Genomic DNA, 26,281 nt, shown 5'->3' with positions numbered 1-26,281 from the left:
GTATTTGTGATCTATATGTAAATGTGCCTGCCCATGTCTTGAGAGAGTCTAATTTTGTCTGGGATAGGTTTAGCTAAAAGAATAAGCTTAAACTTGGGACATTGCGCCTGAGCCTGACCCCAGGCCAATGGCAGCACTGCCCTGAACACACAGTCCCTACCCTCTGCTGCTCACTTTGCTGGGACACGGCCTGCAGTCCTTGCAGATGCCTCTGGGGGGCGCTCTGCTGGTCTCCTCAGCGCTCCTTCTAGCTGTTTCCCTGAGCACGTCTTTGTGGCCCCACAGCGCAGGTCCTGCACACCTTGCATCACTCTGCGCTACTCCTGCCCATCTGGCGGGTAATTTTCAGCAAAGCCCTGTGACAACTGGGTGACAGGAGGGCCTGGAGGAAGATTTGCTTTGAAGACCTGCATGTAAACCGAATTTTTTTTTTTATTAAAACAAAACAAAATTACCTTTCTAGAACTCTGTGTGGAATTTGCTATTTAAAGAACTTTCCTTGTGGACTGTTTGAAAGAACTAGGAGTGGAGCTCTGGTGTATCTTTCCTCCAAATTCTAATTAATAAACCAGTACAGTAGGAGACATGGAAAGTCCTAGAAGACAAAGGTCAAAAGCCATGGGTCCTGGCCTTGGCATTGAACGACCTTAAGCCTTTTGTGGAAGGATGGGTGGGAATAAACTATTTTGACTCAAATCCCATGCTTGCTGCTAAGAAACCGGAGTTTTAGGATGTCTAGCTCTCAGGGCCTCAGTGTCCTTCCCTATGGAAGAGTGGCGTGGACTCAGAGAGGCGTTAAGTGGTGTCCACTCTGGCCTTCTGTGCTCTGTAGAGCAGGCTGAGAGCCATTCTTTAAACAAGTCACGATGAGTCTATAGGGTTGTGTGCATGACTGGGAAGGGCGTCCGTCAGCACACCAGGATGGGGACGATCAGAACGCGCTCATGGCTGGCTTATAGGTATCTTTAACAAACCCAGTGGCCTTGACATAAGCTCCTTCCACTGGTAGACGGCATTCTAGGTTGTTTCTCTGTTGCCGTGATAAAGCCCTGACTGAAAGGAACTTGGAGAAGAAAAGGTTTATCTGGTTTATACATCGAGGTCACAGTCCATCACTGATGGAGGTTGGGGTAGAAACCTGAGCAGGAGCAGGGGCGGCAGCCATGGAAGAAAGCTGCTTAATGGTTTGTTACTGATTCTGCTCAGCCTGTTTCCTTATACAACCCAGGACCACAGGTCCACAGTGGGATGAGCCTTCCACCGTCCATTAGCAATCAAGGAAACACCCCACAGATGTGCCTACAGGCGAATCTAAGGCGGCAATACCTCAGCTGAGGTTCTCTCCTCCCATGCGTCTAAAGCTGATGACCAAGAATAGTCATCACAGGCGGAAAACAAAATCCTCCAAGCTGATTTCTCAGGGTGCACAACTGAACGATGAGTTTGCAAACCTTTTTTTTCTTTAGTGGTATATATGCACACATGCATTCATACATGTAATTTTTATTTTGAAATAGCATCAGGTGAAAAATAATTTCAAGTGCTACATGGAATTCCTGTCATCTTTAACTCAGACTCTGCAAGCACTACACACATCAGCTTTAGAATCATTTCTCTCTCCATGTTTATATGCATAAGTATGCATGTATATGTGTATGTGCAGTCAACCCTCCACATCTGGGGTTTCTATATATGTGGGTTCGATGAAATAGAGGTCAAAACTATCTGAAAAGAACAAGATCTGTATTAAGCACATGAATAAAACACTTTTTCCTTGGGATTCCCTGAACAGAACATGTAGAGATGATTTAATACATAGGGAAGGATGTGTCTAGATTATGCAAATAGCACAACATTTTATATAGGGATCTTGGGGGCCCACAGATTTTTGGTATCTGGAGAAGACTGAATCAGTATCAGTACTCCCAAGACATGGATAGATGACTCGTGTGTGTGTGTGTGTGTGTGTTTGTGTGTGTGTAGTGTTTTTCTCTCCTTGAAAACATTGAGAATCAGTTACAAACAAAGGCCTCTCTTACCTTTGCACACTTCCATGTATTTATCTTAAATCAGGAATAGTATTTTTAAGATCCACAGTGTAGCCATCAACTCAAGAAACTAACCTTGCTACTATGCGAAGTTTAGTTCACAGACCTCATTCTAATTCGCCGGTGGTCACAATAGAGTCTTAATAGCTATAGGAAAAGGTTTCTACTCTTTTAAAAGAATAATCAAAGTGGATTTATTAGAAGACACAGTTTTAAAAATAATAGAAGGAGGAAGAAAGAGGCAAAAGACTATGAATTGCTACGCCTGCACGGGGACCCATCTAATAGACCATGTGACTGCAGGTTGCTCGAGTTCTGGGCCAGTGTCTGGGAGCACAGATCTGTGTTTTCCTCTTAGAACAAAGAGACAGCAAAGCTGGAGCAGATCCCACAAATAAAGGCTTGGACCAAGGTTCTCCCTAGTCATACACTTCTAGCTTGTCCCTAATAGGATACCATGGAGATGCAGGTAGTGAAGGAACAGTAATGACCGGATTCCGTCTCTAGGTACAGAATGGATAAACGTTACATGAAGAAATAGAGATGTCAAGGAGGCTCTTTAGGGCTGATCAGTCCCAGAGGTGGGACTCAGCACCAGCAATTACCAGCTCCGTGGCTCTTGGCTCATCACCACCCTTCTCTGATTTAGTCCTTCCATCTGAATGATGGACTTCTGAAGATTCAACCCATACTACGTTGCAGGCATGCTGGTGTTTTTTACTTTCTAGCCTGGCTTTCACAGCATTCCAAGTCAGCTAGAACTGGGAACTCAGATTTGAAGGCTAAACTTGTAATGGTAGAATTTCATATATAGACTGCCCGGAGTATGCACAATTAATAAAAGAAGCCTGTGGACTGGAGCGGGGCTTCACAAAGCCACAGCCATTTTCCAGAGCTGCTGAAATCAATGAATAGCCAGTACTATGCTTACATCCTGTCAGGGCGGTGCATAGGTCATGCATATTAAGATATGAGGGTCACAGCAATCAAAGCTACAAGTCTGGGGCTTCCAAATGGCCCCACACCCAGCTGCTTCTCATGCGAGCAGCTCCGTGCACCTGCCTGAGTGAAGGGCAGCCAGACTTGACTTAGTTAACAATGATGAATGAACACCCTAAGCATTTGGCTGGGTCATCTTATACTCAAGTAATAAATATTTATTAAGCATCTACTGTGATGAGGGATAAACTTTGGACCACACAGAGCTGGGATGTATGCCATATTCTCATCCCACATTCCAACAGCCCAGGTAGTCTGAAGTCTTGGGTCATACGGTCTTGAGTTTGGACTGAGTTGGGGACCACCAGAGAAGAGACCTAGCAGAACATCCTGTGACCTTCTTCAGCAAGTGGGTGTGGTGTGACTGGGTGCTGGACAATGGCTAGGAAAGACATTCCAGCAAGCAGGGCCTCTCAAAGCTGGGGCCTCCATGGGAGACTTGTCTATCTACGAGCTACATGATGAAAAGTGGAGATGGTGGTCATTTTCCCCAAGAGGTGGATGGACGTCTGAGATCCTCCCGTTCTGGCTAGCGCATCTCCAGCCTACGGGTGAGCCTTGCGGTGTTCCTAAAGTAACACCCCGATGATCAATTTTGCACGATCGCCCAACTCCATCGCTCTCCGCAAGATTGCTCATGTAAATGGGAAACGACTGCCTACTTCTGAGACACGTACCTAAAATCTCAACCAGTTAAATAAGACTGATGTCGGGGAGAGTGACAGTCCTCCATGGCTGCATTAGGACCGATCATTTCAGAACATGGTACCATAACTCATTTATGGAAACAGAGACGTTATTCCCTAAACAAGTGATAAAGGGAATGAACTCCTAGTTATAGCAGGGAAATGAGACCTCGTATTAATACTTTCTAACTTCCCCGAGCTCCGGAGGCTCCTCCACATCAATCTGCCTTGCAGATTATTCTGCCTCACATATTTTTATCTATCGCAAATAAAGTTGAATTCAGAAGATTGCCTCGGCCATTACACTTCGTTTCCATTTATTTGGGCCTCCGAACAACCATCCTGGGCTGCTGTTTAGCCAACAGGTAACGAAAGAGCTCCTGTAATGACCTTTGATTAGCGGCTAAGAAATACAGCTCGTCTGAGCTGTCATGGGCCGTCATCGGCCTCATCGGTCTTCCAGCCTGTCACTGGATGGCTCTTCTCCCTGGGTGAGAGACCCTGCTCCTGTGACGGTGTTCACAACACTGCACAGCAATGCTCACTCGTAGAAGATCTCTCTAGTCTAGGGACTGCACACTGCCTTCGCATTTTGCCTTAGATAAAAGCGGTCAGTTCTTCACTACGTCTAGTCAAATATTTATACCTCTGACCCTGCAGTGAACCCACCTCGCCTCAATATGCCACTCGGTTTATTAGTGTTGTTGATGGTAGCTAAATGTACAGAATAGCTTCTACTCGGCATACGATTTTCTGACAGCTTGGTGCTTTACCCCCTTTTTTAAGGATGGGAAAGCCAGGGTTGATAGAAGTTACGTGACTTGCTTATGGCCCTATAGTTCTTCAGTGGTAGAGCTGGGATGAGAAAAGCTTCTCTGGTGGACTCGGAAGCCCATGTATCTAACTATTAGGCAGACTGCACTTCAGAACCCACACTAGAGAATCTCCAGAAGAGACTCCAGAAGGAGAAGAGCTCTGGTGTACTGACCCTGTGAAAGAAGGGTGGCCAATTTTGAGAGGAAAAGCAAATTCAGGATGTAGGGAAAATGACTGGATTCTTTGGATCTCCGTTAAGCCAGATTGATGCAAGGAAGAAGAAACTAGACAACATAGAACTCGGGTCAGAAACCCATCCTTGTGACACATTTAATTGGGACCCAGCTGTAAGAGTGGTAGAGCAACACTCTCAGAATGACAGGAATTGCATCGACGTAAGCTACAGGCGTACTTGCTAATGGTTGTGCTATAAGGTGATGTTTGACCCCTTGTCCTTCTGGGAACATCACCAAGTTTGGAAAAGTCCCATGCCGAGAAGTGATCATTTGAAACCCTGAGCTGTATGCATCGAGAGGCTGAGTGACAGGAGCCAGAGGAAGAATTACCAACCTCCCCGCGAATCTGGCTCCTAGTACCGTGCATTAAGCCAATGAGTAAAAATCATTATGAAGTTTTTGCTGAAAGGGCAAGTGTAGAAAAACATGTTTCTAAACAGAATAACAGTCTTTGCCATTTTTTCCAACTTGCATACCATCTGGAAATTCTGATTTTTTTCAAAGGGTAGGAAAGGAATGTGCTTCAGGCACAAATAAATGTTTACAGCTGAGTTATAAACCGAGAATGGTAGGGCTTAAAACAGGCAGGCTGGCGGTGATGGAGCTCAAAGCGGCAGGAGACAAATCATGCTCGGGGATCTGGCCAGCTTGTGTTACACGTCGGCCTCTTAGAAGGGGAAGTCTTGCTTCCCCTTGATCTCATCCAGGGAGGGACAAAAGCGTCACCTGGGACTTGAGTTAATTCTTGGAAGGTAAAGGGAGGGAGATGAAGCGGCGTTATTGTCTGTCTTGCCATTCTGAAAGCAGCCTTCCCTTTTGGACATCCCAGCATCTCACTGGAAGTGGCAGCCTGGGGAGTTGTATTAAATGAACCAACCAAGAGAAGTGATGGTGACTTTAATGATGATAAAGATTCGTAGGTTGTTTGACAAGTGCGTGCTACCAAAACGCTGTTCTGCAAGGCTATCTCTTTTATTCTGGACCAAAAGCTTGCGAAGGAGTGCCATTCTACAGATGACAAACTCAAGGCTAGGAATGGATAAAAGACCTGAAAAAATAGGGTCAATTCGGCATGCAGGGATCTAACCGGTGTTTGTGTTCAGCCAAATCAGCGCCAGTATTCTGTACTGATTTACAGGCTACTTCAGTGCAAGTCATGAAGCATACATAACCAGCGCTTGGTGAAGAAAGAGAAATAGGGGTGTTGGGATCTTGGAATCCTTAATGTGGGTACAAGAAAGGTTCTAGAGAAGTAGAAATGAGTTTGTAAGTGATATGGGAGAGTCATCAGAGTTTTTCTTTTATTAAAGGGTAAAATTGCAAATACTGCACCCGTTTGTGTCCACAGTCTGACGGGCCTGGCTATGCACCAAGAGAGACTATCACCACGACGGGTGGCCAGCCAGATTTGGTTCATGAGACATAGTTTGCTAACCCTAGTGACACAGAGAACAGGAGGAATACAAAATGACTGATGGATTTTGAGAACAATCCATGAAATTCTACTTGAGACTCTATTCTTTGTTAAGATCGGTGCACAAACCCAGGGCCAGTGACGTGCCCTGGCGAAGCTCTTGTACACCTTATTTCTGGGCACAGGCAATCAAGCTGGATTCCTTTATGCTATCTGACCAGGTCAGAATACTGTATCGAATCTTCATTCTCAAGGCTTATCTAATCCCAGATCTATAGCAAAAGCACTTTGTGCCCCTCTAATGAAGATGAAGGAGTTCATTCCTGTGAACATAGAAATACACACGAGATGGTGAGTGATTCTGGCAGCCCACGTGTGGCTTCTTCTCAGTGTGGAGCCTGAGACAGTCTATGTTAAGGTTTAATTGAAAGAGATTGGAGGAAAAATAAACCACGGGCAACTGTAAATGGAAAAGAAAGAGGAAGACACAGACCCAAGAATACACTCCCCTAAGTAATGAATGGTGAGCTGTTTCCACTATCATATCAGAGTGTGGAGGCTGTCCTGTCTATTAGATGCCTTCCCAAACCTGCACAATGTAAATACTCCTGAAGACAAACTAATGAAATCTCTATCGATAGACCATCTTAGATGGCGCGCACACATGCCAGTGTTTTGCTTACATTTTAATTTGCTCCTGCTGGATACTTACCCAGTAATTGCTTAATAAGATTAACCTCCCTGGCAATGTGTGGTGAATCTTGATTAAAACATCGGAGTGAAGGATTATCCTATACCACAAAAAAATTGAGGGGGTGTTATTTAATTAACTTATTGCCAATATGTCTTGATTGTCTCTTTGAAACAGTGGGAGAGTGGTCGATGGGAATTGATTTGGGTTATCTAAATGTATAGAATTGGTGAGTGAGGAATGGGGAGGTCACTGGGTCTCGCAATTCAAATCTCGAGTCACTCAAGGACATTAGCAATCTTTCCTGTTGTTTTACAAGACTTCCTTTAAGCTCAAAGAGGCAATCCGGGCTCTTCAGTCATCACTAGAGTACTGTTTTGGCATTTGGAAAGAAAAGGTATTGAGTTTTGTTTCATTTTTAAGCAATTTTGAAGTTTCACCCTTTTTATAAAGGCCCAGTGAGCAAAACCCACAGGACAATGCTTTGGCAAACAGCCTCCCCCGCATGTCCCATAACTCACTTGGACAACCTCAGAAGCGGTGGCATCGCAAAGGCTGTACTCTCTGTTTTAAAGCCCACTGTGTAGGAAAGGCAAAGATTCTGCTCTTTCCAAAGCCACAGTGGAAAGGACACACACACTGGTTACCGTAGACCAGTGGCTTGCAACCTGTGGCTCGCAATCTGCGGGTCACAACCCTTTTGACAAACCCTCCATCTCCCAAAACATTTCCATGATGATCCACAACTAAAACGAAACTCTTGTTGTGAAGTAGCAACAAAAATAATTTTATGGTTGGATATTGGGGGAGGGGTGCGGGTGTCACCACAACTTGAGGAACTGTAATAAATGGTGGAGCCTTAGGAAGGTTGAGAACCACTGACTTCGAGACAAATATGCCTAAGGCTTGTTCTCGAAGGAGTTTTCCTCGGTCATCTGACCGTGATGTGGGATGTTGAGGTGTCTAGGAAATGGAACATAAAGACAAAAGGAAAAGGGGACATTTCCATTTCTGGAGGCCCGTGAAGGTCATGGCGTCCCGAGGTGAAGGCTACTAATTCGAAAGCAGCTGTGTACAACTTCAGAATATGTCTGTCTCCACCTCCCATGCCTGATGGAATAATCTGCATCTTTACTTTCAAATGTGTGTGCTGATTTGTCTGAAAGGAAGGGGGTGTTGACTTGGTGTTGAAGGACAGTAATGGATGAACATAGCAGAGATTCCCTGAAGGTGGGCTTTAAGCGCCATCCTGTTGTAGTCTGCGCTGAGGTAATTCTTCATGATAGGGGGCTAGCTAGTGTTACTGTAGGTCATTTAACAGCACCCTTGGCCTTAACCCACTAGCTATACCTCCTCCAACTGCGACAGTTAAAAAAAAAAACCCTTTTCAGTCCTTGCCAATGTCTCCCAAGGGGCCAAAATGAGAGCCACCGTTGTAAAGGAACTGGAAGGGAGTGGGGTCAAGTACTGGAGGTGAATAGATTTCAAAACTGAGGACAATAAATTTGGCTCTGGGCTTTGTGGTCAGTTAAAGCCGAGCATGGCCAGTTAGGGGTGAGATATCCTCTTTATTTTGAGAACTGGTTTTACCCACTTGATAATGGAAATCATATCATTTTATCCTCAGGTAGAGCTTTTTCATGCTTACTTTAGCTAAAGGTAATTTAGCGTTATGATTATGACAGATGAGAAGCGTGATTCTTCAACACTGGGTAAAAAGGCAGAAGCCATACCCGAAGGTGTAGGACAGCTCTGGGGAGACTGATTTAAAGACTGTTGGCGTATCAGGGTGAGCCATACACACCTGAGGCAGTGGGGGTCTGGAGTCTTCTCGACAGAGAGCAGGAGATACAAGAAAAGCCAACCTCCTGTCCAAACATGTACGCTGCACAGACCTGAATTCAAGTTTGACCTGTCCTGTTTTTCTTTGGTGAAGTTTCTAGAATATCCCGGGCCTGAATGTCTTAGAGATGCTGATTTTCCTATTTTTTTAAGCTGAAGTTACACTATGCTGTGCTGGGCTTATGACAGACCTATAGGGGCTCCTCTACTATACTTTAAAATATTCCTGTGGTGCTTTCTAAAAAAAAAAAAAACTGTGTGTGTGTTGTGTGTGTGTGCACACGCGCGTGCCCATGCGTATGTACAGGTGACTAAGAAATGGACGGAGAAAATCTGTTTGGAGAAGCCCTTTCACTACAATCTCTGGCTTATGTGATTTCCATCCCGAATAACTCAAATGGCACCACACCACCAAACGCCAGCCCCGCTAGCGGTGCCATTGGCTGCTCTTGCCTTTTAATTGCTCCCGTCCCCACCTCTCCACCGCTCTGTTTTTCTCTCCTCTTTTTTAGCACCTTGTTAGCGCCTATTTTTCTCCCCTACAAGAATACAGTGATTGCCTCAGCGAACAATTTCTATTGTCCTCCTCACTGTTCTGAGAAGGGAAGCTTTGTTGCCGAGTTGTCAAAACTCCCTTCTATTCTCCCCCAAAGCAGAACAGCTCTGTCTCTGTTTCTTTCTCTCTCAAGGCGAGTCAGGCGAGCCTACTCCCCAGGGAGGCTGTATCTCTCCTTGTGGGAGAGGGACCCAGGCTAGTGGCGTGTACAGCCAGCTGCTTCCTGCCTTCTGATTAGGCAGGTTTCTGCTGCTGCTGCTGCTGCTGCTCCAGCTGCTGCTGCTGCTGCTGCTGCTGCTGCTGCTGCTGCTGCTGCTGCTGCTTCTGTTCAGGCCTTGGGATGCTTTCAAGCATGCCACACCGTGCCAGTTGCTGTAGATAGCATAGGTATGCACACTGCTTGGAGCAGGCACTGTGCCAGATCCAAGTGACTCCAGCCAAACACAGCTAACAGACAGGAACAGCAAACAGCTTTTAAATGGGGCACCTATGAAAGGCAGTCGTTTCTTTTTTCCTTTCCCTTTCTTTCTCTTTTTTTTTTTTTTTTTGCGTGCCTTCCAAGATTTGGATTAAAAAACCTGAAGCAGCTGGCGAGAGCCCTGAATTTTCCTGTGACCTCAATAGGGCAAGCAGCAGCTGTAACCTCACCTTTGCCTCCAGATGGCATTGTTGCCACATCATCGTTTCCTGGTAAGCCGGTCCTTACGCCATTGTTAAAGGTGTGTCCATCTGCCGGCTGGAGTTGCCAATTGAGTCCGAGCAGATGCATTGCTGCAGGAGAGACAAAGTAATGAAAATATGAATAGATAATTCAGCAATGCAAATGTCAAGGGGGAGGGCCAGGTGCCTTTTTCCAAGCAATTGCCTTTTAAGGAAACTGCAGTTCAAAAATGGCTTGCCCCAGGCCTTCAGGATTAGCTAAATACAGAAAGTGGCAATCCAAGAGCAGATTCTGTCTCTTTCTCTCTGCAGCAGTTCCCAGCCTCAAGGGCAGCACCCCTCGTGGGAAGCGGAGGAGGAGGGGGTGACACATAGGTCTGATCTTTCAGGATGGGCCACTCTATCTCTTCCTTGCTTGTCCTCCTCACACCTGCTTTTAGACAGGTGCACCGACAAAGGCGGGGTTCTCCCAGCTACTCAAAGTGTGAGCCAAGTTCAAAAACCAGGCTCCCCTGCACCCGTTTGACTGGCCTTAAAAGGCAGCCAGAGGTATCTGCTATTGCACTGGCCTACTGGGAAGCACACCTATGTAAGTGTGCCAAACTTTCTTTCTCCCTCTCTTCCTGACAATTGCTTATATTTTAGCACACGGTGAAAATGTCTAAAGGTGTGTGTGTGTGTGTGTGTGCCTGTAGTAGTGGCAGAACCTTTTCCAGAAAAAAAGCAATGCAAACAGTGTTATTCGTTTTCCCTAAGTATGGAATGAGACAGAGAAGGGGTGCCCAGAAACACTTCCTTTCAGGAGACAAGCATGTCCTCAGAGGTCAAGTTCCGTGTACACCTCACCCTCTAGACAGCCTTCCAGTCTTGTTTCTCAGCTTGTGAGGAGACCCAGTTAGCTTAGAAAACTCAGTGCACCACCCACTCCTGACCGATCCTGGCTCTATTGCTCCTGAGGGGAGGGGAACACCTGCGCTCTTTCCAGGCCCTCATCTAAGGAATGCTTCGTTTGTAAATAAATAAGGAATCCATTCCCCTGCCTGTTTCCCCCATGAACAACGATGGTGCCCTGTCTGTCTGGCATTTCAATGGGCACAGGTTGATGCCTGTTGCCACGTTCACAGCTCGGTAGGAGAGAAAGGGCTGTTGACAGCAAAGTTCTGAGTGTGACGCGGGATGGGAGAAACAATTAACCACGGGAAACACAATTAACAATGCTTAGGAAATTGTTCGCATAGCAATTAATTCTGCATGCCTACCACCACTTAAAGTCAGGCTGCATTCTATTAAGGTTAAAATCCTATCTTCACACAATACAGCTTAGATTGATGGCTGCAGATTAAGGTGGCAAGGTACCTGGCAGAGTATGTGTCTGCTTTTTTTTTTTTTTTTTTTTTTGCTCACAGGCTTCTCCACCTCCAAACCACATTTTCCAGCTCTACGTTTCCAGGAGGTGCAAGGCCCATGGTCGCAACTTTCCCAGATGATAAATACTAATAAGAATAAGTGACATTTACTGTACTCTTTCTGTTGAGGTAACACCTAATTTTCTCCCGCAGTTTATCCGTTCTATGTAGGTCACTTACTTGAAGAGACCAGAGTCTATTGCCTCAAATAATGACATATTTTCACCATACAGAGGTCAGGAAATGAGTAGTAATCGTGGTTGCTTCAAGATAACGATAGCTTCTGATTTGTAATTACCAGGTGAAGGGAGCCAAGGAATTAGCTGTTTTAAAATGATTTTTCAAAAAAAAAAAGCCTAATACCATTGGGTTATTGGAGCTTGCCTGGAGTCAGCTGTTATTCCACCAAAGAAGTAGCTCTTTGGAGGAGGGTCCCCGAGTGCTGAGACAGACGCCGCCACCAAAGCATTCTAGGTGCAGGTAGGGCCCCAGCCTAAAAAAGCTTTGATGCTCATGTCTTTGAGAAAACAGTGGGCCCTGGCAGACCAAGATGACAACCTCCCCAGTGTCCTATCCACATGCAATTGCTCCTCAGAATAGCTCCCCTCGTATACTGCTCAGGCTTGTCACTCTAAGGGACAGGGTATATTGCCATCGCCAGCTTTGGGGAAATAGTAGACAGGGCTGTCATCTTACTGAGCATACAGGGACACTCATGACACCATGTTTTATTTTCAAGGATGTCTTCCCTCCTGCTTCCTTGACATTCACTTTGTTTCTACTGTAGCTCTTTATCATTGTTATCGTCCCCACCATCATCACCATCACCATTATCATCATCACCATCATCATCATCATCATCATCATCATCATCATCACCATCATCACCATCACCATCACCACCACCACCACCATCATCATCATCATCATCATCATCATCATCATCTCATCGACATTATCAAAAGTATTCAAAAACCGTCATGAGGTCAAAGGGGTGAGGGTGAGAGTATGTGAGCCACTACTCAGACCGCTCTGGGAGTGAGTTGGAAAATACATGAGATAAAGACAAGAAAAGGGGAAAAAGCCAAATCGCTGAGTACTTATCCACCAGCAGAAGCTCTGCTCAAAAGCAGAACTCAAGCTCGGGCATATTCCCCTTCGTGGAACTGAATGCTAAGTAGACAAGAGAATTGCACCGAAGACACAGCCACCTTTTCTTATTTTGGGGGGAAGAATAAGGATATCTGAGTAGGCTTTTGTTGTTGTTGTTTTAATGTGTTGGTGTTTCTTGATCAGCTGTTCCTTGTTCCCCTACCTGAGGAATAAAATGAGACTATCTCTCTGGCCTGTGGGCCTGGAGGGAAGTGTCCTCGGGTTAGAGACCCAGGAGAGCTATGAAGTAAATGAGTTTCTTGACTAATAAAAGCTTTCCCGCTTACCCTGCTACTGACCGCTGCTATGGTTTGGGCTATGGATGCATCATTCCATCCACCTCTCCCTTTCTCTTTTGTAAAAGCACCATCACAGGTGAAATAAAGGCAGCATTTAGGGGCCAAAGAGGGTTGTGCATAGCTCTGTCGAAGAGCTGGTAGTGTCTCAAACATAGGCGCCACATCCACGTTTAGAAGGATAGGAAATAGCACTTGGGGACATACTTGGAAGCTTGGACTGTAGAACATTATATGCTTCTAAAAAACAGAAATCCAGCGTGGAGGTACAGGGAACAGGATGGAAGATTACAGGTAGCAAAATAGACGAGTATAAAGAGAAGGCCATTTTGATCTTCAGTATATCATATACCTGCTGTCAATCATTAAGCTCAGCATTCACTCATTAACATATCATATACATTATCTTAAAGAGTTCCCGGTAGGTACTCCATGATACTCATTCACAGATGAGTGGAGTATTGACTATAAATTTTTACCTTTGGGGGAATCTCAGAATCAGAGCAGAACTATGCGGGGGATATGGTTCCTCTTTCATACTTTGTAGAGATCTGGCTACAAAGTCCATGGGAAAATGGCATCTCAGACAAACTTGCTTCTGTTTCAGAATTCATCATCAGCAAAGTGGTTTGATGCATGGCCGTTCGCTGTTTGTATCACTGCTACCTGGAGGAACTTTTTTATTTCTTTTTGCTGTTGATTTCAGATGTGGCCTTGTGACTCACAGGGTACCCTGCATGACATAGGGATTCTAGATCCTGAGTTAAAAGGCCATTGGACAGGGCTAGCCATGGCTGACAAGTGTCAGAAGCCAGAGTGAGGAAAGTAATGAACTGTTATGGCAGAGAACCACCTAGCGTTAGGGGTTCTTTGTTACATCAGCATGGCCTAGTCTACCCTGACCGATACATTCACTTATGAAGAAAAGGAAAGAGGATATGTTTACAGAACAGATCTCTGTGAATTCCTTAAATTTTATCAGGTCAGTGGTTTTTCTGAAATCCAGACAGGAAATTAATTCCCTGTTTAGGGTCATTATGCCTGTTTCTATAGATAGTAAAATATTTGAATATTGTAATACCTTCACCTTTTTTTTCTTGTTACCAGAGCCAGAGTAGACAGTGAGAAACCTTGGGACAGCCATAGTTATTACTTCTTCACCTTAGTACTTCACATAAATGCCCATCACTTCACATTTTACTGGCGGAGATATTCTAGCTGTCCTGGGACGGTTCCTCCTCCTCCTCCTCCTCCTCTGAATGCTCTAGCAGCTCATCCCGAAAGGTCTGGTTCAGACCATGTCCGGATCAGAAGTGAAATGAGTTCTGAAAACCCTCTCCTTCGCATTACCCGCCCCCACTGACAGCTGAAACGTACAATTCATCATGACTTGACAGGCTCCACTCCAGAGAGACGCCGGGATGGAACAATGGGGCTCTATGGGTCAGCAAGGACGGGGCGGGGAAGAACTTCGAGGGGAAGCTCATGGAATCCAGGTGGTATCTGGGAAGTCAGCCATTAGAAAGCACAGCCAGCAGCCAAACCCTGGATGTATCCCATAGCTAACTGGAGAGAGAGAGCACCTTCCCTGAGTGTTGAAAAGGACCTAAGGCCACATGGGAAGACCACACACAGATCCCAGGTTTTTGCCAGAACAATAGTCAGACCTCCTTGCAGGCTGATTAATAGTTTCTCATTGATGTTCCTGTGTTTAAGTGACAGATGGGTTCCAAAAGAAATACGCAGAAGGCAAGCCTCGGCTAGAGAAAGCAGGTTGGTTACAGGTGACAGGATTCTCCAGCCAGCACGAGGACACGGAGATGCCAGGCCTTGGAAAAATGGCAGCTTCCGAAAGGGGTTGTCTGAAATAGTAATTAGGGTATGTGTGGGCCCTGCTGGGTGCCATTTAGAACCTTCTATGTTCATTGGCTGGCAGAGGATCAACCCGACAAGAGAGCCAATCAATATGTCAGCAATACTTCACCGAGAGCTGCTCAACCCCTGTTTGTCAAAGAGGACAAACATGGAAGCCGCAGATGCTCTGTGTTTGCTGAGCAGGCCCCCAGGAGCAAGGGGGTATCTTTAAAGATCAGGCCTGTCGATATGTAACCCCGGGGAGGAGATTGGACTCTCCCTTTGAAAATGCAAGACTGCAGGCCAAGCAGAGCCCCAGGAGGAAAAGGAAGGAGCCAAGCCTGCTGGGTCTTGGGGCTCAGCATGCAGGCAGACGCCCAGGGCCTTTGAGCTGATGTCAGAGCGCATTCAGAAATGGGAAGAAGATAGGAAGGGTCAGGGTTGGGTCTTCTTGGCTCTGCACCAGCCAATTAAGCCCACAGTGCCAGGACTCCTGTGGGAAACAGCAGATTCCCAAGGTGCTGAAGGGATGGAACCCGCTGAGAGAGGGATGAGCAGGGCCAATGCGCACAGGTGCTAGCCCTGGACTTGACGGGTGGAGGCACCTTAGCAGCGAGCCGTGAACATCAACACATGCAAATGAGCATCTTCAGCCATGATGAGGATTCCCGTTTATTTTGACAACGTGCCAGGGGCTGAGATAATTACTTTAATGGCAGCATTTATTCATTATTTATCATTTGGCAAATATTTATGAAGCTCACACTGTGCATCGAATTGTGTCCCTGACCCCGGGAGTAAAGCAGTTGGCACAACACAGATCCCTGCTTTCATGGAACTTACATTCTAGTGGGTCGGAGAGGAACTGAACACACTCGTGAAAAACAGAGTACAGGGTCGGGTATCCAGAGGGGCAGGGGATGGGAAAGGCAAAGGTCTTCTTTCTCTTCTTCTTTGACTTTTAATGAAGACCGGTCAAGGACGGTGTTATGAGGGGCAAGTTCACACAAAGACAATGGAAATGAGACGGCAGTTCACACTGACGTGTTGGGGAGCGGATACAGCAGTCTAAGCCAGAGTGTAGCAAGCAGGAACGGGATGTGGAGGGTGCGTAAGGCTCAGGGAGTGGATGACTTTGGAGGCGCTCTGGTTTGTGGTGAAGACTGTCTTTTGAAGGGGAAGAAAACCCTCTGTATCCTTTTGCTAGCCTATCTCCACATGGAACACATATGTAATTTGTACTTGACAAAACTCTGAAGTTTAGAGAGGTTGACTTGTCCAAGATCACACCACCACTAACTGGGGACTCGGGGACCTACACCTTGATGTGTGTGTCATTACGAGTCAGCGCTCCAAGCCCCCTTGCTGCACCGCCTCCATTCCCAGATGCTTCCTGGCCACCTTCTGGGACATCTGCCCTCTGGATTTTTCTATTGGAATACTTGTTTCAAGACTGAGCAGGGAAGGAAGGTTCCAGAACTCCTTCTAAGAATGCTGCCTGAGTCCACTCAGGGACAGGTTCCCTCCCGCAAGCAGCACGCACCCTCCATGAATTCACTGTGGTCAGTAGCCGCTGTGCTATTTAACCTAAAGATCCATCGTTGCCAACAGAAAATAAAGGACAAGTGACTTCAGCTGCCTGACTGGCCGACATTTGCCAGTGGTAGCTTTTCCCTGGCCAGTCTGCTCCTTGTCCTCTGGGGTATGGTTGAACATAGTGCTCCTCGCTCTTTCTGCGGGGAGGAGGGGCCTCTGCAATGCCTTAATAGTACCCTTTAGAATGCTGCCACAGCCAAACTACCTTCTTCAGGAAAGAAGCGATGCAAATAAAACCACAAGGAATAACATCCTCCAAAATGCCTTAAGACTTAAAAAAAAAAAAAAGGAATTAAAAAATTTAAATCTCAAAGGAGTTTTTTTTTTAAATCCCTTTTTAAAAATCCTAACTGCTCGGTGAAATGGTTTTGCTTATTTTTTTCCAGACAGTGTAGCAATACACTGAATGGAATAAATTTTCAAAGCGCCACATGGAAGTGACGCCCACAAATCCCTTTACTGGTAATGGGATTTGCTCACCTAGCTCTTGAGAATGCTCAGCAAACTTATTTGCCTCTGTCCAACTTTCGACTTGCAGCTTCCAAGATGCTTGCAAAGCTCAGGACCGGGCACTTACACAGAAGAAAGAAGAGTAGGAGAAGTGATCCCAGAATCCTGGCAAGACCACTTGAATGAGAGGAGGCTTTGGGGAGACAGCCACTGCCAGTCCGTCCCTGCAGGCGCTGTCCTATTCCCAAGCTGGCCCTAAAACATCCTCAGCAAGGATTGTGTCTGTCACCTTTCTCGTTCTGGTCCCTCTCCGAAACAGGGAGGCATCCTGTTTCTCTATGCACATCTGCCTCGAGGACAAGGTGACAGTTCTGTAAGGCAGCTCTGGGACCAAGGAGCAGTGTGTTTTCCAGACGAGAAGAATCTACGCAGAAGAACCTGCACATTAATCTATTCTTGTGACAGGCTCAGGACAGTACGGCGAGGAGGAAGTGGGATGAGATTAATCAATTCCTGTGTTTGGAGGCAACAAACAGGGCTCGCTGCAGCTTCCAGATGTGCAGGGTCATGGAGTCAGTGTCATCCCCACTCTCCTCCCTCCAGCCCCTGTTGCAGGTGCTCGGCAGGTGGCCTCCGCTGATAGCGTGGGCGTGGCGCGTGGTGTGCTGAGCTGACCTCTAATGACACCCTCCCTCCCCAGCAGCACCAAGAAAATCGATACTCGAGACGGATGCACGCTCACAGCCACTGTTTTTCTCCTGTGCAGAGTGTTTGGAATATATTGGTTGCCCACGCCGGTCAGGGAGCCCATTGTCCATGGAGTCTGTGCATCCTTGTCCAGATAAACACATGCCCAGAGCCATCCGCCGCACGGGTACCATTTCCCACCTAGACCACTCTGGTCTTGAATGCTATTTTTTTTTTTTCCTCCAGAAAGAAATAAAATAAAAGCCTTTCTTTCCTCAAGAAAGCGCCTGTGTGATCAAAATACCTTTAGAGAATGATAATATCCTGAGGTTTTATTCACCAAAATAAATCATGGTCTGGGTTTTTAAGAGCTTTTGCGACAACAAAACGTAAGCTACAATCCGTGCATATATACCTAGACACTCGTCCCCCACCCAGCTTGTCCTTCACTGTTGACAACCCGAACAATATCTACCTTTCCCCCCCCCCCCCTTTCTTCTCTCTCTCTTTTCTAAGACTAGCACCCAGCAGCCCTGTTAAAGACAGGACAGATCCATGAGACCACTGACTACAAAGGCAAGGCAAGGGGGTGGCACGTGGCAGGCGGCCACAGGAATCCCGGGAAGCAGACATATGAATGTTTTAGAAGATAAGATGTCATATCGATCCGGAGATGTGCAATGTGAGCTGGAACAAAGAGACAGAAGTCTCCCGTGAAACAGCCGCCCGCAAGAAGGAGTGGCCGGGGTGGGGGGGTCAGGCCTGAGCTAGTGAGAGCCCATGGCAGACTGAGCTCTGGGCAAGTTGCTTCTTTTGGTGGAAGTGAGCGAGGGGACAGAGAAGGCTGGGATTAATTTTTCTCCCTGATATCCACAGGCAAGCCCTGCCCCCCCCCATAAGTGGTACCCGAGTGTCTTCTGGCATGAACTCTGAAGCCCACAGACAGGCAGCTTCTGCAATGTAAGGCCTGCCATGAATAATCTGTTAATAACATTAATCCAACAGAGAGGCAGCAGTGCACCTTCTGATCCTCCATTCATAAGCGAAGCTCTATGATGAATGGCGTCCATGGCAAGGCTTTCGAACCAGAGGCTAAAATCCCCGCTTCTCCCTTTTCCCCTTCTTGGAGGACCCAGTGGTCAACACAGATGCGCTTCCGCCTACAGGTGAATTTGGCTGTGGATTCTGTCCTTTTTTTTTTTTTTTTTAGAACTGAGAAAGGAGCTGAAGAATTGAAGATGTTGAACAAATCCTATATGTAATTCTTATTTCAGCTTGGTCATTTGTTCAGCAAAGGCAAATTAGGCACACAGGGAGGCTGCCAGTGTCCCTTTCAATTTTTAATTTTTGACATGGCTAACTCAAGTTTTTTTTTTTTTCCAACTCAGAATTGAAAAAAAAAAAAAGCCCGCATTAGCAAATTGGGTTTAATCTTTCCCTTAAATGGCTTTTAGTGAAGTGGGCTTCAGATAGCCAACCTGAAACATTTAAACTTGATTCTGATGGAGAGAAACGTCATGTTGGAAAATACTTTCTATCTCCCAGGGCCTGATTAGGTTGTAGAAAAGGAAGTAGGGGAGCAAAAGGGACCCCTGCGCTGTGATCTGCTTGATATCAATACATCTAAAAAAAAGCAAAGGTCACTGGGAAGAAAAGACAGGACAAATTGTTTCTGGAGCCTAGGCTATCTGTACCCATTTTTTTTTTCAAAAAGGGGGGGGCTGCATTTTCATCTGCAATTAGATAAATGACAGAATTGGATTTATTTTGAGTTAGTGACAATTTATTTAATAGCGCTAATTTGAAGGGTTTTATGTGACACTCAAGTGCCACATGCCTCCTCTGTGATGAAGGTACACATCTCTCTCAACAGGCTGGCGCTGCAGGATGCTGTAACATTTCTGGCTTCTATGGAGCATCACGGTGAGGCAGAAAGGCACTGGGTATGGTGAGCTCTATGCCTCCCTCCCTCTCTCCTTGCAGCTAGGTTCTAAGCCCCCGTTGTAAGTCTTGTACGAGTTGAGGCCAAGCAGGGGCCAGTATACCTCCTAGGTGGGACTGACATCTCCTCCAGTAACAGTGGGATGGCTTCAACCCTAGTTCCCTCAAGAGTTTAATCCTCGAGGTCTTAGGTGAGCGGCATTAACAGACTGGAAACTTAATCCATGTGTTTAGAGATGGTTCCTTTGAAAAGTGATTCAATAAAACAGGTCACTAGGGTAGCACTCTATGACTGAGTCCCGGTGGCCTCACAAAGAAAAAGAGCAACCATGTAGACAGAGAAACACACACACCCCTGCTGGGACACAGCGCAGAGGGCCACCAGAGAGCCCAAGCCGTCTGTTTGGACCTTGAACCTTTAGAATGGCGAGTTCAAACAAGCTTCTCATTTTTATAAGGTCGTCTGCTTCGGGTGTTTTATTACAGTCAGGGGGATACCAGCCTGGGTCAGAACTCTAAGACGAATATTCAGAGGTCAAGGAAACTGAGCCCATTCATGAAGTTGTGTATCATTGTCATTTCTTACTGTCTTTAGGTAGAGGTTTCTAAAACGGTCTCCTACTTAACTCCACTGTGCGTAAACACATTAAGCCCATTTGAAGATGGCGTGCTGTTTTTCTGATTTTGCAAAAGGAACAGAAGCTTTCTCATTCAGACTGTGTATCCAAGGTCTGTGGCTGCAGGGGGACTTTTTTTTTAATTTGTTAAATCTGGGCCCTTCTAGCAAGTTCCCCCAGTTAGTTAGGACTAGTTCTCGGAGACATCTCTGTCAGTCGGGGAACAGCCTTCTCTCAAGCCCCGCAGGTCCCCTAAGTTCTGCTCTGGAGCTGTCAGAAGCAACTGTCCTGACTGAAGGAAGTCAGCTCTCTCCCCAGAGACACCCATGTTTCCTGGGGTTCTCTATCCAGAAGGTCATTTGCATTCCGCTTCCAGGCCAGCACTGCCCGACATAAATATAACACACACGAAGTTAAATTATTTTACTAACCACTTGAAATAAGTACAAGTAAATGTAGCGTTTTTAAACCCGATAGAACCCAAATATTATCAGTTCAACATGTCACGAACATAAAAATCCTGCATGAGACATTTTACTTCGTGTTTGCACAAAGTGTTCAAAAATCTGGTTTGTGTTTTACACTCCCAGTGTAATCTCAGTTCAGATGCTAAATTTTCAGCAGTTAAAGTAAAATGTGACTCTGCCAAAACAATGAGAGTGTTAGTAAACATAAATCTTTTACACTTTGGCTTTCAAAGTTAAATGAATCGAAGGGGAAGAAGACTTGCTTGTCGCCGGAGCCAGCGTGCCTGGGGGAGCAGTTTGAGAGTTCGGCGCCTCAGTCGGCTTTCCTGGAGCACTCCGGTAACCCCAGTATTTCAGATGCATGCATGGCTTAGCAGCCATCGGTCAAGCGCTGGCCATCTTTACCCAGATCGTGAGCTGTGACCATGTTGAACCCTGGGGGTTCATTTTCCTTCCCCATTTTCTTTAACTTTCTTTTTATTTATTATGTGTCTTTTACATCGTGTATTTTGAAGCCATTCATTTCCCGGGCCCTACACATCTGTCTTTGCATCCCACCACCCTGCCCGAGTAAAACAAAATTTAAGAGAAAACAAGGAAAGAGAGGGAAAAAATTAAAAATCTTGCCATGGAAGCTTCAGTGTGACACACTGAATCACGCAGTAAACCCCTTTATCCCTATATTTTTACTTGCAAGTGTTTATTGCTAATAGTCATTGGTCTGGTTCAAGGCTTCTGGTTTCTGCTATACTACCGGTGCTGGCCCTCCTCAGGACTCTTGGGCATCCATTCTGTTGTTGCCCTGTGCTGTGAAGATCTGCAGATTTGACTCTGCGGATCAGGTCCTTGCATGTGCTCCAGCAGATCACAGATGGGGCAGATGTCGGTGGGTGAGCCCTGGTTCTGGGCCTGGGCAGCTGCAAGGTTGGTCAAGCCGCCATTTCTCCCCTGTCCTCACCACCAGGGGGAGCTCTCCAGCACTGCCTGGGCTAATTCACCTTTGCAGCAGTGAGTGACGGGGTTGAGCCAGTTCTCCTCCTTTCACCCTCCAGAATCTGCTCCCTCACACCTGTGCCATCAAGGTCATCTCTATTGTCCTGCCCAGGTGAGGTATAAGGGCCACTTTCCCCGTGTATTGCAGCTGGTGAGGGGCAGGGACAGCCCTCCTGCTCTTACGACCCTAGGGCCAGCTCCTCCTCCTGGCTCAGTCATTGATGGGTGTTGAGCGACATCTGTCCTCCTCCCCTGCTTCCACATGTCAGATGGGTAATGGGGACAGTTCGCCCTTATTCACAACATCGGGGCTGGGTCACCCATTTTCCTGAGTGCTGCCTCTGGTAAGGGCTTTCCCCATTTTCTCATTTGTCCCTGTGACCACAGAAGGGTTAGAATGCCATAGAACTGAAAGCATAGACTCACACATACGTGCACACACACACACATTTGCATGCACACACAGATACATATACTCACACATACACATGCACATGTATACACACACTCATACACACATACACACATGTACACACATTAACACGCATACACATACTAACACACTATACACACACACACACACACACACACATTTTATTTTTAGAAAGGTTTTTGCTATGTAGCCCAGGCTGGCCTGGGACTCTTTCTACAAATCAGGCTAGTATTGAACTTATATTTTCTTACTTGTATTTCTTTCTTTATGCTTACAAAGGAAATAGATATTAAAGGAAAGGATGCTTGGAAACTTTGTGTTTAAGAATCTAACTTATGTTGGTCCTTTGGCATTCTAGGCTAAGAATCAATGATCATAGTAACAAATAGAACCTACTAAATTATGCAGGGCCTCAATTCCTATTTGATTTTAAGATACTTCCCATTTGACGATTTTTTAAAATTTCAGGTAGTAACTATTATTTCCACTTCACAGATGAGAAAACTGAGGCTTTGAGAGATTAAATCACTCCATCCAGCTACCAAGTGTCCCTTAGAGCCAGAGTTCTTAGATGTGTCTCCCCAAGTTCAGTAGTCAGTAGTCATGCCCATGGGTTTCACTTGTACTATTTCTTTCTTGATTCTATTTGAAAATCAATTCTACTTTAAAGAACTTTAACCAGTGCAGTCACATCCCTAAATAATGCCTACAAAATTTAAAGTTTCATGTGTTTTTATCAAACCTAAGGTATTGTGAGACATTAGGGGAAAAATGCAACTACTGAAAAATGTCAGTATAGAATGTTCCAAACTTTAAAACATGTTTGCATATGATCATATACAGTGCTTCTTTCTCAGTAAAATTCTCCTTTTCAGTTCAACACAACAGGGATGGGCAGAGTTAAGTACCTTGCCTAAGCTTTTCTGAAAGTAGTTGGGCTTGATAAGTCCAGATCAGAGTCCACTAGAGTACTTCCTGTCTCTTACAGTAGAAATATCAGTAGACAGGGAATCTCTCTCTCTCTCTCTCTCTCTCTCTCTCTCTCTCTCTCTCTCTCTCGCAGCTATCCCACATAGGAAAATACTTGAGGGATCCTGTACCCCAGATTCATTTTACAGACGATGACTCCCTGCTCTCACCCCATCTCTGCACCCACCCTTGAAGCTGTTATTTTGGGGTGATGTTTAAACAGGAACCCCGAGCTTACAGACTTGGCTTTCATATCTCATGCCAGTGTGGAATCGGGAGCCACACAAAGCAGTGCCGGGGCAATAGAGGGGCTCCGAATGGTTTCCCCCAGCTGCTTTTAAAACTACTACAACCTTCTAAGCAGAAAGTGTGTTTCCATGAAAATGCTGCTTTAAGATAAGCCCCAACCTCCATTTTTTTCCCACTTAGATTTCCACCTCTAATCCCTTCCCGAGATATTCTGGACACTTAAAATACACAGTTTTCTGCTTCTACCCTGATGTCTGCATATTGAGTACTTCCATCACCAGCTTTGACATTGCAACAGCAAAGGCTTGAGGGCCTGGCAGACCTCTGATAACTACCATGTTCCAGTCCCCCTGCCCTGTTCCTGTTGGGGTACCATCATGACCAAGCCCTGCCACATCTCAAAAAGCTTACAGTATAGGCTGGTAGGGCTTCTATGCCACTATCCACTGCGACTTTGCCATGAATGTCAATTATTGGGCCCCACGGCAGAATTCAAGGGTGGAGCTGCAGTTTCTATCTTGCTGAAACTTCCCGGAGATCGTGACGAATGCTCAGGCTGGAAGGCCTGGGTATGGGAGGCCAGGCTGGCAGCAATTAGTGAAAGAGAACCTGAGGATAGCAAACAAGCTCCTCTTGTCTATTTCAAAGCAGGTGGAGAGGGCTCGGACCCCTCCCTCCAGGTCTGCGTGCTAGATCTCTGCCCACACAGGTAGCACAGTGGAAGCAGCTGAGAAGATGCAATATGGAAAAGAGATATCCAAGCCAAGGTGGAAAGCGGGGGTGGGGTGTGAAGAAGGCAGAACTAGGGCGAGGCAAAGCACAGTGATAAACTGGTCTGTTCTCAGCATGCCGTCTCTCCTTCAGGCACCTACCTGTGTCTATTCTGCCTGACCCAGATGAACCCCAAATGGAGAGACCCACACCTGCCCAAAACTCATCAGTGCCACCTGTGTGCATGTCTTTCTGTCACATCCTAACTTCCCTGGGGCTCCATCCAAGTTAGAGTTCTCCTACTCAAATGATCAGCAACCTCAGTGGAATTATATTTTAAAAGAATATCTGTTGAAACTTGATATTTTCATTCATCCACAGACCTCCCCACAGCACTGAGTTTCCTGTCATTAATGGACAACAGGGACAAGGAATGGTTTAAGCCAAACATATAAATCCTAAAGAAGGAAAATTCGGGCACTGTGCCAGGTAGAACAGTAGTTTGAGACAGTCTCTGGAGCAGCTCCCTCATCCGACTCTCTGGCTAGCCCTGACTGAGGCAGACATGTCTTGGGTGACCTCAGTTCTCCCTGTCGTGTACTCCCCTTTTTTTTCCTCTGTGTGGCAAAAATCTGCCCAAAACTAGATACTTTGCTGAACTTGCATCAATGGTACACGGGCTGGGGCCTGTGGTTGTAACCACCGTCTCCATGCATTCTGAGGGGAAATTCTTTTTTTCCCTATGACCCATGATGCTCAGCTCCATGGTTTGAAGCAAGCAGCTAACATCTCAGCTTAGGATGCCTTTCCTTGTCCTGGCTTAATCACAAATGAATCATTTCGGAGGTTATTAATTAGCTTATGGAAGCGCAGGAATAGTTAACTACTCAAACCTGGTTTTCTGCTTCTTTTTTTTTTTTTCAAGACAGGGTTTCTTAGTGTGCCCTTGGTTGCCCTGGAACTCACTCTATAGACCAAGCTGGCCTCAAACTGACAGAGATCCACTTGCCTCCCAAGCGCTGAGATTAAAAGCATGAGCCACCACCGACCACCCCTTTCATAAATCTGATTTTAATTTTTATCAATGGTCTGTAATATCAGTCAGTAGGCTGTCCTTCTAAAACCACATGTTGAAGTCTTACATTGAAAGTTAGAAAGGTAGACCCTTTGGGAGGAGGTTAGCTTTGAAGGCTCATGAACGAGATTGGCGTCCTTCAGAAAAGACTCCAAATTGCTAGCAAGCTGCTTCTGCCATGTCAACAGTGCTAGAAGGTACTGTCTGTATGCCAGAAAGAGAGAGCTGTTCTAGACATTGAAAGTGTGTGGGTATCTAATTTTTTGACGTTTCAGTTTCTTGAATTGTGGAGGATAAATTTTAGTTATGTTTAAGCCCCTTAGATTCTGGTGTTTTATTATTGCCACTTGAAAATCCCAAAGAAGCTTTACATAGGGAAGAATCCTATGCTGTCTTCTGTTCCAATTTCCCAGTCTCTGGACTCCCAGAAAAAGTGACTTTTATTTTTTAAGTTTTATTTTTAAATCATCTAGGCAAGAACTTTAATTGGATTTATAGGGGGTCACATGGCTGTCCATTCCTTGGGCTAGTCATCAAGGCTGGGAAGATACTATCCACTCTCCTTGGGTTTGGCATCTTACTTTAAGATGGTGTTGAATAAAGACATGACCATCAAGGAAACTTGCCAGACATAGCAAACAAAGTAGGGCTCTGGTTAGATTTTAGTATCTCACACATTATTTGGGACTAGTCCTGCAAAAAGCATTTTGTTGTTTATCTGAAATTCAAATTTAACTGGACATCTTACGTTTAATCTGGTCACCCTGTTACCAAGTGATTTTGTGTCCATCACAGGTGTTTCTTAAAAGTCTGAAGGGGGACAGAGGACCCCGTCCGTGCTTAGTGTCCCTCCAAATCCCTTCTCCGTGTAGTACCGGGATGGCTCTCTGCCTAGAAGAGAATCCAGACCCAGCATTTACACTTTTCCCGAAGTGTCAAAACTGCCTGGCTGTCTGGTGTGGGAAGCATATGGACGGCTCTTTTTATCAACCACACTGAGTCCTGGGTGGGACCCACAGATTTATCAGAAAACTCAGCTAGGACCAAATTGTGATCCTACTGCTGCCAAGCTCCGTAGAGACATCTGATATGAAGAAAGTCGGCATGTGGTACAAGGCTGGTGAGCTAGTCCAGCCCCGGCTCCACTGCTGTCTCCTGAGAAGGCACACAGCACGCCTTTCTGAGCTCCATTCCTCTCCACTACGAGCAGAAAATGTGGACTCTAAAGATCTCTGCAAGTTCCATGTGCACCAGCTTTGATGGTTCCTGTCGATATTCACTAGATTTGCCCTGCCAGCAAGGCCCAAGCCATTTCTCTCTCTCTTTCTCTCTCTCCCTCCTGGAAGGAGGTTTATTACACAAAGTAATAGGTGGATGTCTTCTTACTACCACATAAATCTGTTGTAGCACCCGTGTGCTGAACTTCTTAGACAGCAA

The 26,281-nt window shown here is 45.9% G+C and overlaps 1 protein-coding gene across 3 annotated transcripts in view; it reads right to left on the bottom strand.

The window, feature by feature from the left end:
* Tenm2 (teneurin transmembrane protein 2) overlaps nucleotides 1-26,281 on the bottom strand; it is a 424,931-nt gene that overhangs the window by 200,000 nt on the left and 198,650 nt on the right. For all 3 annotated transcript variants that reach the window (XM_050138699.1, XM_050138700.1, XM_050138701.1), the window contains exon 5: nucleotides 9,937-10,059. In XM_050138699.1, coding sequence (XP_049994656.1) covers nucleotides 9,937-10,059 — 123 coding nt within the window. The remainder of the gene's footprint in view (nucleotides 1-9,936; nucleotides 10,060-26,281) is intronic.

This window comes from Alexandromys fortis, unplaced genomic scaffold (assembly GCF_014885135.2).
Source record: "Alexandromys fortis isolate MF-2015 unplaced genomic scaffold, M_Fortis_MF-2015_v1.1 scaffold_11, whole genome shotgun sequence".
NCBI lineage: Eukaryota > Metazoa > Chordata > Mammalia > Rodentia > Cricetidae > Alexandromys > Alexandromys fortis.
Note: the sequence above shows the minus strand (reverse complement) of the source record. Positions and strands in the feature narration are given on the sequence as shown.